Source organism: Cyanistes caeruleus, chromosome 1 (genome assembly GCF_971803275.1).
Source record: "Cyanistes caeruleus chromosome 1, bCyaCae1.hap1.1, whole genome shotgun sequence".
NCBI classification, from domain to species: domain Eukaryota; kingdom Metazoa; phylum Chordata; class Aves; order Passeriformes; family Paridae; genus Cyanistes; species Cyanistes caeruleus.
The window spans coordinates 47,605,371-47,625,049 of NC_141701.1; the positions used below are offsets into that span (position 1 = coordinate 47,605,371).

Below are 19,679 nucleotides of genomic sequence, written 5' to 3' on the forward strand. Positions count from 1 at the left end.
CAAAGGAGTTTCCTCAACCCAGCTACTGACTGCTGTCATGATACTTTCTATTTCAGCTTCAGGAACATCAAAAGGCAAATCAATTATGATTTTAGAGTGCCCACAGTCAACTGTTTTAAGTCAAACAAAGGTTTAACAACACATTCTAGTTTTAAGGCAAGCTTCAAAAAATTCTGGATGACCACAGAGTATTCCATGGTCAAGGCTAAATGGACACCCAGCGTACCAGGCAAGTATTCTAGAGAATACTGTGACTACTGTTTAAAGGAAAACAGATAGTGAATTAATGAGGCAGAGGTCAACAAGTGGTTCTGGTACAAAACATTTTAAAAAAATGCAGACCCAGATCATGGTACAGTAATTTTTATTGCAGAGATCAGTAGGCCAGCACAGCTATTCATAAGTACTGCACATAGATGAGTGCCTCATGCTTATGCCAGCCTGCACAGGGCTAAAATGGAAGCATATAACCAATTAGTGTTAATAGGCAAACAGTCATTAGAAGTGTTAACAAGTGATGGTGGAGAGGCTCTGTTTTTCATTTTATTACTGATCTCTAGTAAGTGTTATTATCCTCATAGAATAACATTCTATTATGAAATGCACATGCACAGCATTAAAGCCTTTGATAGACCAATGCTCGCCAGCGGCAGCAAAACTGTAAACAAAGTGAAAGAATCATTTCTGAAATGCCAACAGCCATTAGTATTCACAAAGTTTAGAGGATGCAGAGAGCCAATATGCTAAAGTGTAAATAACAGGGATTTACTATGACCTGGAGATCTACGGGATCACTTGAATATTCAGTTTCTTCCCATTTTTAAAAAGAGCCTAAACACACGTTTAATCTCAGTTGATTTGTGCCTGAACTAGAGTCTTGAGTCTGTTACATATTTTCAAATCTTTTTATCCAATAGAGTCCCCTAACATTTTTCTCTTTTATAACACAGCAAGCAGCTGCAACTAATCATATTTCATTATAGTTTTGTATATGTTTTGTTTTAAAACAAATTTTACTTAACCAACAAAAATGCAATTGAGCAACTTTTGCTCACTGTAGAAATAAGATTTTTCTGAAGACTGGCAGAATTGGACATAACATCAGATACAATTAAGACAATGTATTTATTTTAAATTTTAGCTAGGAGGACATGGATTGAGGAAAAAAAAATAAAAAATCTTGAAATGAAGAAGTTTACAGGACAAGACAGACTTAATCTTTGCCTACTTTCTGTTACTGTTCACAGACAGATGACCTGAAAATTATGGATGCATTTTACATGACTGCCTATTTATTGCAACCATTTCTTTAGCTTTGACATACAACCAGAACAATAAGTGAACAAGGCTTACATTTCTGTGCTGGAAATATGCAGTCTCCATCCATCAGGAAAAGTCTCAATGGGAACTCAACCTACAACATCCTAACAAGTAACACCAAGTAACACCAAGGCCCTCCCAAGCCACCTTCAGCACCAACACAACAGAGCAGTGAAGTGCACACAAGTCACTTTACTGCCCTGCATAGGCTACGTTTAGGAAAACTTTACTGAGCTATTAAATAAGCAATTATGACGATATAAGATATTAAATACAGATAGGGTTGTGTCAACCAAGCTACTAAATTTGGGCTTTGGGCTTTTTAAATTCTTCCCCGCAGAAATATTTGGGGTATTCAAATAAGCATTATACCTTTCCTTCTAACACACACCTCTTTCTTCAGAAGATACCTAAAATTCAGCAAAGAAAGAAAATAAACGTAACACAGCGAAGTCCTACTGGGGAATAGGGTTTTAATGAACACACAAAGCAACTAGGTGACATCTTTATCAGCCCTCATAAACCTTGATTGAATACACAGTGATAAGGCCTGTTTAAACTGTCATCCTCACGATAACACAGGCAGAGACAACGCGGGCCTTAGCAACGACCTGTGCGAGGGAGGCCCTTGGTGAAGAGGCCGCCCTTCCCACCGTGCTGTGAACAGTCCAGAGCCTGCATGGCTGCCTGGGCCGTGCCATGCTGGGAGGAACAGGGCTGAGGGCTGCCCAGGATGGTAGTACAACCATGTCTTCCCCCAGCACTGCCTTGGAAGAGCACCTGCATCAGGGCTCGTCTGGCTTTGGGGATGGCCAGCTCTCTGGGGAAGATGGGTGCTTTGAGTCACAGTGACCTTCAGCACTCACATCTGCAAACACCAAGAATTTCGTGTAAGTGGTTTTAAAGAATTCAAGGAAAGGCTTTTGGGGGGTTCTTCGGTGTTTGTTTTTGGTTGTTTTGTTGTTGAGGTTTTTCTAAACCACCATAATCTAGGAGGTGCAGAACATTCAGCACTAGGAAGCGAGTTGGCATTTGGGGCCAGCATGGCTATGGAAGTTGCCAGTGACGTGACTTCTATCAGATTGGCCTTGGCCATCTAGAATACTTTATTTTTTTTTTAAAATAACTATTTCAAACCTGTAAGCACCTCCAAGAAACACCTATGCAAATGGCCAAGTTAGTAAATTAGGATTTAATTGTACTTCTGCAATTATTTCTAACTTAAAGAAAATACAACATAGACTTGAACTTTTATTCATTCTCCCCAAAAATCGTTCTTCCCTCACTGCAGTGCTTGCAGTGACACCCACTGGCTATGGGAGGTGGAGTTCCAGGGAGCACTTTTAAAAATGCTTCAGTGCATCGAGAAGATCACAGAGACAGAACCTCAGAAAAACGCTGCCATTCAAAAGCTGGCATTTTGTCAGTTCACTTAAAGTTATAACTCAGTACCCTGTATTGAATACAGCTCTTTCTCATTAACAGCTTTAATAAGGAAATAATGATTAACAGTTACTTGTTAAGTATAATAAAATACATATTTGTATATAATTACTAGTTAATTAGTAACTCCCACTGCTTGGGTGGTGGAAGGTATATGCCTATTTTCTCTGTGGCAAGATTGAAGTAGTACTAGCACCTGGTTTCAGTTTTCATCAGGAAAACTCTGAACTGAGCTGGTACACCACTGTGTGACTGGCTGGCAGGGGAGGCATCTGACCTACTCAGGAACTCATTAAGGCTGTTGTAGGATTCCCTGCATACACCAGCAGATTTCTTTTCTTACCCCCATAGCAGCAATTTCTCATTTCACACTTAAGAAAGAGAGGAAACACAAAACTAAGTGACTTATGTAAAGACTCACAGGAAAACCATGGAAACCAAATCTAACAAATCATAACCTAATGGCCTCAGTTAAGAGGATAACTTGTTTCTTCAACTGTATTAGAGAAAATTCTCTGTAATATATATACCTAAGTTCTTAATGTTTAAACAAAACTATTCAAGTTTAAGCTGAAACACAAACAAATCACTCCTGTTACACAAGGTATTTACCAGAAAAAAAGGCTGAGTTTTAATTTAACTGCAACATGATGGTTTGGAACAGATCAAGATCAAGGGAAATTTCAGAAATACTTAGAATAAAAAATTAGAAAAAAAAGAGACCTGCTTTTTGCCTGCTCCATGGCATGAGCCAAGAGCAAATAGCTCCTGGCTGTCAGCACGCAAGGTGTGTTTGCTGACTTACTCAGATTAAAAATATTTTAGTCACCCTTGTGTTATTTCCCGCATATACAGTGCTAATGTTCTCTCCAGAGAGTCAGAAGCAGAACTATTACATTCATGGAAAACACATTTATACAGGACTTCCCCCAGAGCTGAAAAAAAATAAAAAAATTATCCAATGCCTTCCAGCCAAACTTCCTCCTGAAGTGAAAAATCCTTCCCTTTGATAAGAAAGCTGCATTAGACCACATTTCTGTCCCTGACAAAAGAACCCTTCTCCCTTGGCTTACTCCAGTTTTGGCAGCTGTGCTCAGCAGAATCAGGCTGCTCTTCCCAGCCAGTCACCAAGTTTAGCAGAGACACCACTTTATCTTTCCTGAACAATAAAACAAAAATGAACTATGCACAAGCAAGCAGTAACTGTGGGTAACACTGCCCACAGCTCCAAGGCAGGCAATTCTCTGGATTAGAAATTCCATCAATAACATAACACTTCATTAAAGACCTCTCTGTCCTCCCCCTCTCCCCTGTTTTTTTTTTTGCCTGTCCACATTCAAAGCTATCTAAGGAGATGTTCAATGCTGCATATACACAGTTTGCAGCAAAACAAGCTAGGCTTGTTAGCTTCCTTCATTCTTTCCATACCAGGAGGAAGCAAATTAATAAAGCACAGGGAAAGACACTTTTCACACAAACATGGAAAGCTGGTGCCTTATAGATTCTCTTGTTTCTAATTCATTGACAGCCAATCCACAGACACACAAGCAAACTTGTTCCAGAGTTTTGGGCTAAGAATTAATTAAGCACCACCCAATGCTCAATGCTCCCTAGGGTACCTACTGACCTCATCTCAGCCTACCCACCCTTCCAGAAAAGCCAGATGTACCAACCCATGAAAAATATTATGCTATCATGGATGCAGTGCGCTTTTGCTCTCACTGCTAGCTCCTATGGACACAGCACTGTGCCATGGAGATGCCTTAATCTACATCTACCCTTCAGACTCTGCAGGTCACACGGCATTTAGCATTCCGCTGTGACAAGGAAGAGCTTAACCTAGGATGTGCTAAGCCCTTCCTTATCTTCCCTAGAAAAACCTGCCAGCTCCAGGCCATCTCTATTAATATTCCTATGAGCAGAGCTGGCTAGCTTAGTGTTTCAATACCTGTACCTCATAAAACAACCAATCTTAGGCTAACAGGCCTAATTTTGTAGGAAAGGACAGGCCAAATCCAAGAATTCCAGGCACAGCAATGATACCCCCATTGACTTCCTGTCAAAATTAAATGCCACATGAAAAAAAAGGCATCTTAACATTTGATAACGGAAGATAGTCAGAAAGAAAAAGAGCAGACCAAATCATTGAGTTCCTTTCCTTGTCCTGGAAAGTTACAGAGGATAACACTAGCTCTCCTATAACCCCACAAGTGCACACTCATATCCTTGGAAGGATGTTCTGTGGAGAGGCAGTATGATAGTCAGGACAAGTGAAACAGACATATGGGATATATGTTTGATTTTGGCAAATCCAGATAGCAAGTAGCAATTATTGCAGCATTTTTGGCTAAATGAAAATTGGCAAGAGAATCAAAAAAACAGGCATAGTTGCCATCCAGGAGAGGCCAAGAGAAAAACCAAAACAAACCAAAAGCCAACCAACCAACCAAAAAAAAAAAAAAAAAAATGATAACTCTCTTCTGAACCACTCCTGCTAGTTGCTTTTTTTCTTCCCTGAGGACTATTTGACTATGCCCTCAAAGCTGAGAAACTCCTACAAAAGCCAATGGCTAACCTTTCCTGGAGTGCTCAACAACTGCTTGCCAAATCTCGGTGTCACTGTTTGATTCAGCACAGCAGATAAAGCCTAAAATTACATGTCTGGTATCCCAATCTTGTTAATAAAGATAGGCTTTTCAAATCTATTTTACTTCTATGCCACTTACCAATAAAGCAATGTCAGCTCAGGATAAGTAGATGCCCAGAGGGCTTGGCCCACTCAACCCTACTTGGTTGCAACACTTTAAAAGCGTAAGTGGCTCCCAACTTCTGCTTGCTGCAGGGCAAGCACCTCACACAGCTCATTACTGAGCAGTTGATTTGCAGCAGCTCCTTTATGTTGCTGCCTGGGTGCAGACAGCCACAGCACACAGAAAATCCTAGTCAAGATCACTTACTCCTTTACATCCTTTGTGTGTGTCATGGGAAGAGAGCTGTGTTAAATAGAACAGCAGATCCACTTCTGCACCAGAGACTGGCTTGTAACTCCCATGCCTTCCTTCTCCATGGGTGGAATAGTTTCAGTATAAGACATATTCCTCCAGGGAGATTTGGTGTGGAAGGACCTGTCCAAGATGGTGGGACATGAAGCATATAGCAGGGTTACAGCAGGACTCAAAATATCCTCCTCCAGGGAGGGTACAGAAGAATTTAAAACTCAATTTTAGTAGATTATTCTTCTATCAAATTTGCCATCTGAGTTTCTCACCTCGTAAAGTCCAGGAGGACTAGGTCTATGACTGTATTTCAGCTTTAGGTTCCCCCATGCCCTTACTCTAGCACACTTTTCTATCTCAACAAAAAAGTGTGGTGCTTCCATACCATATTGTCTACATTAAATGGTGTGAGAATGTCATTTCAGAGGACAATTTGAAGACTTCCTCAGCCTTACACAGAATCAGAATCACCTGACCAAAACCGAAGATCAATATAAATTAGGTGTTTTAAGTGCCATGTGCTATAAATCAGAAAAATAGACATAAAACTTGAGCATGATGCAGCTGTACCACAAACAGCTTAACTAGGGCCTCTATTAGGAAAAACTGCCTTGTCTGGATAGCCCTGAAGTAATCTTTATTTTACAGGTCTCATCACAGAAGCAGAGAGGAACAGTAGTATTCTATTTAAAGCCAACAATCTATGGCCATTGGGAAATAAATGTTATGTAACTGCTATTTAGTTTATATAGCTTTCACAGAGAAGATCACGATACCTTACTACTGTTAAGGTATATACACAGTAGGGGTTATGAAATTTTAGCAGAAAAGTATTACTTAGAATGTGGTTTCAGACTTACTTTATTCAAAGAGATGGAATTCTTTTCCTAATTCTTTATGAAGGCAGCAAGAAGTCCAAAACCAGAACCCTTCTCTTTGCAAGCAATCCTAGTGAACTTCCTCCAGGCAACATAAGTGCACAAGACACTCTAGACAGAAGTTTCTCTCTTCAAGTTGTCTGTACAGTTTCTTTGAAAAGAAACCCTTAAGCTGTCACCAAAAACCACAATACAGTAAGAATGAAAATTACAGGTGGTCTATAGGACAAAAAGACACCACTAAAGCTAAACAACCTTGAAACATTTACTTGTTTCTGAATTTCCTTATACGGTTGAGATCAGAAGTGCCCCTTATCCTTTCCTCAGATGGTATACAAAATCCCTTTCTTATGCCACCAATGGAGAGAAATAAGGGATGTCAATAAATTAATGTGAAATTATGCCAAGACCAAATTCAGGAATTCCTCCTGTCAGTACAAGAAATTCAGTGCGGAGTTAGGGACACAAGGACAGGACCCAATATGCTTATGCCAACCTCAAGTGAAAAAGAAAATAGGAGGACAACATTCAGAAGGGACATACCATGAAAGAAGGGACACAGTTCTGCTATTAAAAATACAGACAAAGAAAGAATTGAAATGGAGGATTTCAGCAGAGGAGACAGAAGCACTGAGGACATGAAATACAACCCACAACAGATGTGACAGAGAAAATAAGTTGCAAACACAAAAGTAAGGCCCCTTGTTAAATTCAACACACATAAGAACCTGTGCCTGAGTGACACTGACTATCTCAAGATCCCTATTTGTGAAACATGACTTTGCTACAAGGGATGGAAATTTTTGTTGAAGGAATAGCTCTCTGGTCTGTTCAGCCTCTTGGGAGAAAGATTATGAGTTACTTCAAATTTCTGGCCTCCAAGTAACTTACATACTCAGAGAAGCCTTGAGAAGCTGGACATTCCTTCCACTGAGCAGCCCGATAGGCTTCAAAGCATATTTAACTATAAGCTGTGTTACTATAAAGTGGAAAACATTAATCAGCTCTAGCCATCTAGGGAGACTGTGGTTATCATTAAGAACATGTGGGACACTCATACAAGAATTCTTTTCCCCTGCCCACTGGACAAGCTCTTTCATATAGTTTATCTGCTCCAACTGCATGCTTTTGAAAAAAAGCTTGACTAAATGAATACTTTCAACTAGAGCTAAAGGCAAACACTCCACTGGAACTTTGCCCTAATCAATAGTAGCAATGTTCATGTCACATGAGAGTCAGAGGACAGAATATGGTGCTTACTGAAGTCAGCAAATAACCTAATTATACTTAGCCTGCTTGAAGAAGGAGACAAGTAAGGTCTGGTCCACCCACATATTAATGCAATCATCATTATCCTTATCCCTTGTTTGCTTTCTGCTTATATTGTAATAAAAACTTGTGTGAAATGGAGGGTGCTACTGACCCCTTGTGGGAGAAATACTCACACATTTCAGGATGCAGACGCGTCAGTGGGGAAATCGGCTCAGAATTAAGTTTATCTCCTTACCTCCCACAGATTTATTTCTAATGAAAATTCAGTGAAACAGAGTTAGGGCTGCAAGAGGTCACTATTGTCTCACAAGTGTATTTGCACAATTTCAGGCAATTTTACAGAAATTTAGGTTTATTAGCTTCTCTAGGGCAGCCACATAAGCATCAATAAATCCTAATTGTAGTAGATACTGCAATGACTTTCCCATAACTTAAAGACTTGCATTATTGAAGACCAAAACTTACACACTGGCAGTTGGCACGGTTCTCAATTTTTAATGTAATTTAAACTATTTTAATCCATCACTAGCTAAAGACTGCAAAAAACTCCAACCTTACTATCTCCTGGAAAGCAAGAACATACTACTCTGCTGAAAAGGGAACAAACTATTTAAAACCCTGAAGTGTTTTTCAGCCAAAACCTTCTTGTAAATATCAAGGAAAGTCAGTATGACTCCTTCTTGAAAGCCAAAGTTTTCCAGTGCATGTCACTGTCATGATAAGGGCTGCACGAAGTATAAGAACTACAACAATTTTATTCCTGACAACTTATGTTTCCTTTCCTTATGGTGGAAAACCAAGTCTGAAAAGGAAGGCTAATGCTTTTTATCCCAATACTACCACTAATCTTTACTCCCTAAATGAAACAGAGTACACCCATAAAGAACCACCACCCTCTGCATTTGATTCATGTCAAATCCGAAGGACATCTCCATGCACTTTCACCGCTCTCATCAAAAACAGATGACTGTATATGGGATATAGCTGGAATGACTTAGAACAGCAAAGTGTACTATACAGAAATTAATTTCATAACACAGTATTTATATTATAAAATTATTATAATTATTCATATTGCACAGTATGAAACAGCCTTCTCAAAATCCAAACCCATCAATACCAAACACTAGCAAAACCTGAAGCTTCCACTGCAATCAACAGCAGGGGCTGAAACCACTGCAATCACAGAGACGAAGCCTTGAACCAATTCCAGCAGCGCTCCCACCACATTCAATGAACACATAAGGAGAAATATGTGAACAGCTTGTAAATCCCAAAGCAAAGAACAAGAGGCTATTTCAAATGTATTTCAACAATTTGCATCAATTATTTCAAAATAAAGTTTTTTCAAAAGTATTTGAGAACACTGTTTTCATACAGACCTGTTATATAAACCAAGGCTGAAGAAACTTGAAAAATGAAAAGAAACTGAGAAAGAGAGCAACAAACTTTTTATTCTGTCAGTTCCTTTTTTTCACCTGTACACTAGGACAAATAAAAACACTAAGCCATATAAGTCTGGTTTGTTTTGTTGCCTTTGATTACATAGACTTTTTTTTAACAAATGCATCCATTAAATTGAATCCTAAAAGTACAAACTATGATGCAGCATCTGTTGTCTCAGAATATGGAAGTTACTGTATCTGGCAGGAGATGTCTTAACGATCACATTCACGTAGCCAGATCTGTAAAGGCCATTCAATTACAAGTAAACACAGAGTCTAACATATACTTAACAGCAACTCTGGTCAGTAGAACAGTACTATGAACTGCATATTTACAGAAAAATGTGCACATAATCCAAAAATAATTTTAAATCAACCTTTCTGTTACAACATAATCCACCCTTCAAACTTTACTGTGCTGCTTTAACAATGTTTGAGTACCTTGGAGATTCAAAGGCACAAAATACTTCTGATGCTTCCACAAACTCATTCTTCAGGAACATATTATAAAAGAACCAGGTTTTTTAGAACTTTGGACTGCAAAATTTCTCAATAAAGTCTGGTGCACTTTTAAAAATAGTATGCCAACAAGTAACCAAGTTTGTAAATATTTTTTCAGGTATACAATTTTCTAATTCCACGGTGACATCTAACATCATTACAACTAAGAAGGAGGAAGACAAATGAGCCACCACCCCATTTCCAATGTTGTGTGCAAAAAATCAGTAATTCAGTCCAACTATACTTTTAAAACAAATCTCTTGAAAAAGTCAGTATACATCATATATGACAAGTTTTACTAACCATACAGTACATCAGCATTTCCTTTGAAAAGCTTAGACTTTGCTAAGCAGTTTTAAAGTAAGCAATTATATAATGCTATCTGCATACAGAAATACACTACATTCACACAGGCAACCTTAAATTTCTCCAATAAACAGTCATGTCGAAATCTACAGTTTACAGAAAATACAAACTTAGTTTTAACAAAAGCAAAAATGTTCATTGCGATTCAGAAAAACCTGTTTCCTAACATAAATAGTTTGCATTCATAAAGACACTAATGTTGGGACAAAATAAGTATTTCCTAGAAGCTCAAAATGACACGAAGTTTTCTAACAATGAAATGGCATGCAAACACACTGACTTGTTGTTGGTAATTCTCTCACTTACAAAAGATTTACTAGATCAGAGTAAAGCAGGTACTTTTGCATGTTATACAATGACCTCTCCCTCACACTAAAAACGCCACATACAGAAAATTTTCTCAGCCGTCTTTGACACAAAAGCTGCTTCTGTGAATTTGAGTATTATGCCCTTCAGATCCTCATGACCAGTGCAACAATTAAAAGCTTTCAGAAAGCTTAACAATATCTAAATTTGCCTATTTTCCTTTACAGAAAGTATATACAAGTATATAAATCCATGGCAAGGGCATTAAAACTATATTATATTAACATCAACTCATTAACTGGATTGAAAAGATACTTGCATTCTGTGAAGACCCTATGGCTGCTGCCCATTCAATAGTTCTATCAAGGCACTGTACAGTCATTAAATCTCTAGTATTCTCCAAGATGTGCTGAAGAATATTGTGAATGTGTTTAAGTTGTTAAAAAGCCCTGAGTCAGAACTTGCGTATTTACCACAGGCTTAGCTATAAAAATGGCACATACTAAAGCTTCTGCAGACAACAGTTTAGCTTTGTCAACACAAACAAGTTATGAAATGCAGAAAAAGACAACAGTATGAATTCCAGCAACTTATGCACAGGTATACAATGTACTTTGTGGCAAATCACACACTGCTATTGTAAGCAATTTACACAGTAATTTTATAAAGTAAAAAAACCTCCGCAATGTATTCAGACATCAAAACTGAAGCAAAAGAAAACTGATGCGTTCCCCATCCCTTCCCAAAGACAACAAACAACTAGAGAAGAATTCAGCACTTTGACAGAAAGGAGGTAGCACTGCTAAAGGTTAGACTGTAGTGTTGTTGGGGTTTGGTTTTATTAAGTGAAAACTTGACCCATGCAGCACAAAGAACAGGATAGGCTCTTCGGTTCACCAGCTGCTACTGGAAGAGTAAAATTAAATTTGACAATTAGTTTTGTAGAGGAAGCTCAGATCACTAGCTGAAAGCAGCTTCTTCAAACAATTTAGTGTTTTTACTAACTGCAGTTAATACTGCTAAAGATAATTACACATACATAAACCTTCATCTCTAGAAAATATCTACACAATAAGTACTTAATTATTTTTAAAAGACCATTTCACGTCTTTAAAAGAAGCTAAACTACCAATTGTAAGACTATACTAACAAGGCACAAGTACTTGTGCAAAACTGCTATATTCTCACCCAGCCAAAGTTAAGAACACCACCTTCTAATCAAACTTTGACATTTACAAAGTAACTTGTTTGCTATCTCACCAGTGAAGTTTCTATTATCCACTTCAGGGAAAAGGGATTTGTCCAAACCCCAACACAGAAATACACAGTAATGCAACAAATGGAAAGTAGGTAATAGCAGCCCAGATTTTGAGAAGTGCCATATAAGCTTGGGCCACAAAAGTGATGATACAAGTTTTGAGGGGAAAGAAAAGTCAAAGGTAATTATAGAAAAGTCAACAATCTACAACTATTAAGTTTATTCTGTTAACCTCTTAGGCTGCCTTTACACTTAAAATTACTGTGTAGTGAGTGATATGACTGTTTATGTCTCTTAATGAATGGAAAAGTATACTTTAACATCTCAGCATACCTCACACTGAACAATACATGTTAGTTGTTTCAAGAAACAAATGAAGGTATTTCATTCCATTTAATTTTAAAATTGCTATTAAATGCTGGGAAATAGATATAACAAACCTTACAACCCTTACATTCTACAATTTTCAATAAATTAGAGATAAATGCCTTACTGATTTTTCTAATTTTTACTTTGCTCAGGTGAAATTTAGACTTTAATCTTTTGCTGAAGACAGATGAACAGTGATATTTCCTTAACTCTACTACTTGTTATGATCCCCTTTGGCTTTCAAGTGAACTCCTCATCCTTCAAATAGTGCTATCCAATTAAACATTTGCACTCTGTGCACACTGCACAGATAACAAAAGAGTAAAGTGAATGAACTTACTGGGTTCCTCAACAACACCAAGTTCACCTTCTACATGTGAATGCAAAGAGAGAGTCTGAATATAAATATTTATTTCCACAAATGATACCAGATTTGCAACATTTTTCCTAATTAAGTTTTTTGAAAGGCAAACTGTATCGCCATCTCCAGACAAGATACAGCTCTTCCTCTGTCAGTAAGAGACCTATATAAATAATTCAAGTATCTTGGTCAGCTTTCCTAGTTCTTCTAATTCAGTTGTTTTTCTTGGCACTGAAATAGCATCAAGCTGACTTCAGTTTCAACTGGCACACAACATTGCTGAATGAGTCCAAACACAAACTCCTATGCAGTCACAAACATCTGCTGTGATTGCAGCACAGGACACTAAAGCTGCTCCTACAGCGATACCTTCAGTCACTGTCTCCATTTCCATAGGATGTGATGGTATTCAAGTATTGAGGGTACCCAGGATGCTTCACATCTGTTCTAACTCAGCTGAATTACTCAACCCATGCTAAGACAGAACACTTTTGAGTAATTCTGGCTTGTTCAAGCAAAAAATGATTAGGAAAATGCAAACTTGCTATATTGAGGTTCAGTTTTCAGTTGTGTTATCAAGAAGAGATCCATCCTGCACCTGTGCAGACAAGTTTGCAGAGGGCCTCTTGAAGAATTAAGAGGACAAAATACGTCTGCCAGAAACAGAGGAATCAAGGTACAAATCTGATGCATGACAGGCTAAAACTCAGAATAGATTATCAAATGGCACATCCTATTGTAGAAGTATTTCCAGGGGAAACCTGACAAGAAACTCAAGCCTGCTACAGGAAGTGCAGCTGTCAAACATGCTACCAAAAAAAAACCCAAAAAAACAACATAACAAAAACCCCCCAAAAATCCAAAAACCTTAGTGACATGCATATTGGCCAAATTAAAATTGCCATGAACGCTCAGATGCACGCAGAGTTTAAGTGGAGATACCAAAATGCTGAACTGAAAACAGGTCCTACATCAAAAATTTTCCAAAACTCCTTGAAAAATTCTGGTATTTTAGAATAGGAACTAAGAATCAAAAAAAGGGAAGGCTGCTTCATTTGGTTAAGAATACAAATGCAGATTATCTGAGAACAGATGATCACTAGTATACAAAATAAACCAGACTACTACAGTGACTCCAGACTGTGATTGTGTCCAGTGAAAAAACATTGAAAATCATGAGGAACATTTGGAATGTTGGATGAGGATTAAAGACAGCTTTTGTAAGGCTGTATATTACATTACTTCATGGTGTTAAAAGCCACTCTACATACACTTTTCCAATCACTGGAAATTACAAGAAAGTATCACTGTACTTGTTTCCTGGAAAACTTTATTCAGTGTTTAAATCTTATTGCTTAAAGGTTTGTCTGTCTTTACAGGTTATTAGTAACAGTCTTCTGAGATATTTGCCAATATTTGCACAGTTCAGGCATATCAATGTAAGTTTCAGAAGACAGATTGATTTATCTGAAAAGACCACAATTATATCTTTATCCTTACTTGGATCTTTCCCTGAACCATCCTTTTGTCCATATTTTAGACATATACAATGAGAATTCAATGATTAATTCATCTTAGCTGCAAGTAAGGCACCTAAGTGACTCCAGCATGGATTTCTTTAATGTTCTGCAAGAGCATGTCCAAATGAAGTCTGCACAATGGCAAAGGGCTACATGAGCTATGCACTCAGAAAACTGTTGAATCACTTAGGAATAAGCATAGATTCCTTATAAGCTACAGATGCTTAAATCAGAGTATTTTCTACCACCAAAAACGATGAAAGGATGCATTTGTTTTCAAAATGTTAACAATTTGCCATCCCTAACAGTAGCATTTTGGGAGTCAGGAGGAATAGCTCTTTATCACATCAGCGACAACAAACTCTTTCAGCCAAATTCAGCTCAACTAGGCACAGCTCACAAAATTCACTGTTCTGACAGCAATACCTTCACTTGCAGTATTACTCAGTAATGCTCATAAATAAGTTCCTCACTTTGATATTCTCTTTTGCTGTTGACACTTTATGTGGAGACAATAAAACTCACTTTAAAAGGAAGGAAATTTTGCAACATCTGTTTTTTCCAAATTCACAGACCCACAATTTTTAAATGGCTCCACATGTATGTGTTGTCTACCCAACAGATCAAATTCACTCATCTAAAAGGGATAGCTGACCCACTGCTCAAATGTTCTCCTTTCCACTCAAGTTAAAAGCAATTCCATGCAAAGTCAAGTAATTAGCAGAATAATGAAGCTCACTACTTAAGTATTTAGCTTGAAACTGGTTAGACTAAAGTGCAGGTTGGAAACATAATGCTTCTAAAACAGATTTTTCTCTTTACTGTTTCCTACACAACCCATCCTCAGGAACAAAGGGCATGATAAAGTCAGAACTACATTAACATTGTGTTCTGAGGTGTGACCTTATGGCCACAGTATGTTTATTACTACTGTGTATATATTCTGTATTGACTTTTAATGACTGTGTATTTCAAGACAGAAATTACTGTGAATCAGAACTGTCACAGGAAATGTCAACACTCTCCAGAAAAGCATAAAGCAAGAAAAAAAAAACAACACCTAAATATTTATGTTTGGTAGTAACTGACAATATAAAAAAAAAATTCCCTTACATCACTTGACATCTGATACGTACATGATACACATGAACAAAAGCAAAGTAAGATTGTCCCTTTAAACTTTAAGGGGAAGAAGAAGACAGAAACAAAATGAAAAAAAGACTGCTTTAAATTAGCATTAGGCTTAGATGCTTTTTAAGAGTAAAGCTACAAGCTGACTGTTCAAATACTGTTTCTTTTATTTGGTGTGTTCACAGTCTTTAAACAATGTCTATGTAACAAATCTGTGCTACAGTATTAGAAATGTTTTCGCCAGAACCCTTCACTGCCTTTTAAACTTACAGAGGTGTAAACCATCAACATGTCCTTACTCTTTCACAACCTAGCAAAGACACTGGCTCCTGTTCAATACAAAAGGATCCTCCGTTCAATTGCCTTGCGGCATATGGGGCACTCGCTCATTCGGTCTCCACAAAGCTGACACGTTCCATGGCCGCACAGAAAGATCATGTTCTTCAGGCGGTCCAAACAGACAGGACACATAGTCTGGAAAAGATTTTGACAGGTTACATAGTCAGTGGTTGTAGTTACACAGTACTAAATATGCAACATATAAATTGCTGAAATTTGACAGTATGTCATCCTAAGCATAGCATTGCCATAGCCACTAAGCTACATTGGGCTTTTTTTTAATTCCATTTTTATACCACGTTGACTTAAAATATATGGGCTTTTCCTACTCCATCGTGATATAAACTACTACATGGATTTTTTTCTAAATATAATTAGTTTAATTAAGGCAATCCAGTAGTAGGCTGACATCATATTTTTGATATCATTACACAAGTTTGCAACATCAAAACACTGTTCAGAAACATTCTCCTTTACATCATGTAATCTTCCAGGGAACAAAACATAAATAGCTTGATGCATTCAATGCTTGGTAATGATTTACAAATTTCTTCTCAGGCTATCTAGCCCTTCATATACTTACCTGTAAACACCAAGCACCCACAGAAGGAATAAAAATGTTGCATAATCAATATATGTAAAAATTTAGTACTTTATTTGTGAAAGTTATCTAGATTTTCAACCAAAAGAACACCTCAAGTTTCAAATGAAGAATGGTTTAGCAAATCCATAACCTTCACTCATAAGAGCAGCACAGCAAACTTTTAAAATCAGTTTTAATTGCTGAATATGAAGTGATAGTCAGTGCCCAAAGCTGTTCACCAGCAAAATTCATTTTGTACCAAGCACTAAGGAACAATATCCTTCACCTTCTGTCATGTGCAGAAATTGAAGTTTTCATAAGGCATGTTCCTTCACCATAAACATATTGCAGCCATATTAGGATTTCATTTATAACAGTTTATCAAATGTTAGTAAATGAACAGATGTTACAACAGATGAAATTTGTTAAAACCATTCTATAGATCAGATTAAATCAAATCTAAGATATCTTCATAGCTGAGATATACTACATTCATCCAACAATTATAAAGGTTGATCTCATACATAACATGAAATACTGACAAGGCTCATATTTCAAATACAAATTCATTTTATCACCAACTTGCACCTATGACTTGCTTTTGCATTCACCATGGGGGTTTTACCTCAATTTGTTCATCACATGAGAGAGAATCCATACCAAGGTACCCTATTCAGAAAAACACTAAGGCACATTTTTTATGAAATCAATAGGTATTACTTCTTACAGTAGGCAGCTTAATTGAAGAGGAAAAAAAATCACCATATTCTGCTTAAGAGTTGAAATTGGCATGGAATCCAGCCAAATTACTATTTTAATCTCCAAGATACTAGTGTAATGGGCTAGCAGAAAAATAAAACTTTCAGGTAAAGCCTTAAGTCAATTTATGTTTAAAAAAAGCCCTGAAGGGGGCTGTGCTCCAGCTTTGCCAGAATTTCTGCAATACTGTAATAAAACATTCTCCAACTAAAATTTATAGAAGACTGCCTGTAAGTCAGTCCTGCTCATTTTTCCATTCACACTAAGTCATCCTCTTCTCATCCCACACATCAATGGAACCTTTAGAGTATTCTTCCTTCAGTAACTCACAGACTTCAGCTATCAGTGAAACAGCTATTTCCAATGTAATGAATACACATTAGCTGTGTGGTAAGTGTCTATAACTTGACAGCACTGGCATGATCATCTTTCACAAAGGACTGAGAAAGTAAACACTCATCTTTAGGAAATCCCTAATGTGTAGCCTTTATTCTATGTTTTAGCTAATTATTTGCTTTTGTGTCTAAATATAATGTCAGAATTACTGAAGTTACAAGGGTATGCTTCTCTCCAAATGCTACATAATCATTTAAAAATGAAAACATTCATTAAGGGACACAGAAATAATAAAAAACTAAAATCTCTTGAAACACCATTACTTTGAACTGTTTCATTCAATAAAGGACAGAACTCACAACATTCTCAATTCATAGATACATAGTATTAGAAAATACCCCTATTTCTCTTGCTTAGTACAAAAGCAGAGTATATAAAATATATTAGCTATTTAATTTCTTAACATGATACTACCTTAACACTTAAGTTACTTCACACAGTAGGAAGACTCAGCTGACAGAATAATAAGCTTCCTGTTTGCTACATAATTCTCTTCCGACAGGCTTTTCTCAATTAGTTCAGCAGTTTCCCAGTGGAATACAAGCCCACATAACTGAGTTTTATACAACTCTGAAGGAGAATTCCTTACTTAACCACCATCTTACATGTTCTTTTACAGTGAAAGTTCACTGCAAGCCTTATGCCCCATTTGGGAAGTAGAAAATAAGGAGTATCTGTAACTACTGTACTATCTATTGGAACATCCTCCACATGAAATCCCACTTTTTATCTGCCTGAAACATTTGACTTTCATTGTTTGAAGGAAAACAAATAGTTTAAAAAGCCACTTTATGCCTGTTCTATATGAGAATTACTTCTTCAGGTAAGTACTCTGGGAAAGTGCTCATTGCACCTTAAGTAAAACTAGGTTTGCTACTCAAACTTTTTTTCACTAACAAGGTGTTTTAAACTGCTCGAAGTATCAATTCCTCACTATTAAAACCAGTTTTAACAACAATATATAGGTGCACAGTGACAAAATAAATTTATTTTTAAGGAAGAAGACAGTGATGTAAGTATGGTGAAGGAACATACGTAAGATATTAGACAGATGATGATGACTAGGTATGAAATGGAGTGAAGGTATTGCAATTACAGTCAAAAGGGTTCACATTCAGGGAATCCCTGAAGAATGGTGTGGTCATCAGATGTGGGAGACTCTGTTGACATCAGCATCACTTCTGCTTGGCACCAGAAATAGTTTTAAAAGCTTGCTGCACTAACATATTAGATTATCATTGAAGGTATGAGTTGAAACAAAGGCTTATACCTGCTGAAAGAGAACAAATTAATTTTAAGTAGAAAAAAAAACCAAAACTGAACACAAAGACTGAACTGTTACAGCACAAATCAAAAGATAACACAATTATAGCGGAATGCTGGGCATAACTTCAACCACAAATTTAAAAGATGAGATGATCAATTTTAATCAAATCCGACTTGCTATTCACAAGTATGATACAACTTGCCCTGTCATAAGACTAAGCACAAAAGACAGTAAAGAAAACACAAGAGTTTTGAGCCAAAAGGCACACAAGGAATGACCAGAACCATCTCTTTCTAGTCAGAGGCACTGAACAATTCTGGTAAATTCTGCTGGCAGGCAAAATCCCAAACGTTAGATAACATCATAGAGAATAAAATAGCACCTAAGGAAAACTGACAAAAAAACCCCCTGAGATCACATCTAATCAAGAAGACAAACTGTAACATAAAGCAGTTTTCTTCTCATGTGCCTACATAAGAATATCAGCATACCCAAACAGAACTCTAATTTTCCGTAACTCCTAAAGTACCCTGAAAAAATATATCTGAAGAATACAGACTACATGCATTTAAGCATGCATCTGGCATCTTTTGCAGGTATCATTTCAAAAGCCAAAACAATAACCTTATTCTTTCCATTCAATGCTAAAATGTAAAGCAGAAGCTAAACAGTGGATGCAAGACATTAGAGATGACAGTAACATTTGGAGTTTCTGGGTAAGACAGACATGCATTTTCAAATCACAATATTCAGTCTGCATGTTCTTTACAGGTAAAAACTACATGGGAAACTGTTTTGAATTTCTGTTACTGGGGTGCTGTTCCAGTCACCATATGACAGGAACAGCTCTTCACAGACATTTATTTGACCATGTCAGATCTCAAATTTAAGGCATTTAGAAACACAGGCCCTAAAACCAGCAATCTAACCATTCTAGCCCTGGCTTTCATGCACATGAACAGCTGAATCCACAACTACCAGGACTAGATGTGATGCTGCTATCACTGAAGTATTATGGACTGCTTTAAGCCTACTAGAGGAAAGGGCAAGCTAGAACACCTCAGTTTCCTGTATCCTTAAAAAGTTTATTCCAACTGTGTTAGACACATGGAAGCAAAAAGCCACACTGTCAGGGCTCTAAGAGAGTAAGCTCATTCATTAGCCAGATG

General features: G+C 37.2%; 1 protein-coding gene and 1 long non-coding RNA gene across 9 annotated transcripts in view; one reads left to right on the top strand and one right to left on the bottom strand.

Moving 5' to 3' along the window:
* Positions 1-1,884: 1,884 nt before the first annotated feature.
* LOC111924942 (uncharacterized) lies at positions 1,885-9,422 on the top strand. The gene is made up of 2 exons (XR_002861942.2): positions 1,885-2,210; positions 6,408-9,422. It is a non-coding gene; the product is annotated as an uncharacterized LOC111924942 (long non-coding RNA).
* MIB1 (MIB E3 ubiquitin protein ligase 1) overlaps positions 9,344-19,679 on the bottom strand; it is a 77,872-nt gene continuing 67,536 nt past the window's right edge. For 4 of the 8 annotated variants that reach the window (XM_086890449.1, XM_086890458.1, XM_023921253.2 and 1 more), the window contains exons 21-22: positions 15,466-15,640; positions 9,344-11,433 (exon numbers count right to left, since the gene is read on the bottom strand). In XM_086890449.1, coding sequence (XP_086746575.1) covers positions 15,500-15,640 — 141 coding nt within the window. In that variant the 3' untranslated portion in view covers positions 9,344-11,433; positions 15,466-15,499. Of the gene's footprint in view, positions 11,434-15,309; positions 15,641-19,679 lie in introns of those variants that run through there. The other 4 variants (XM_023921254.2, XM_023921255.2, XM_023921256.2 and 1 more) reach the window with 1 other exon arrangement.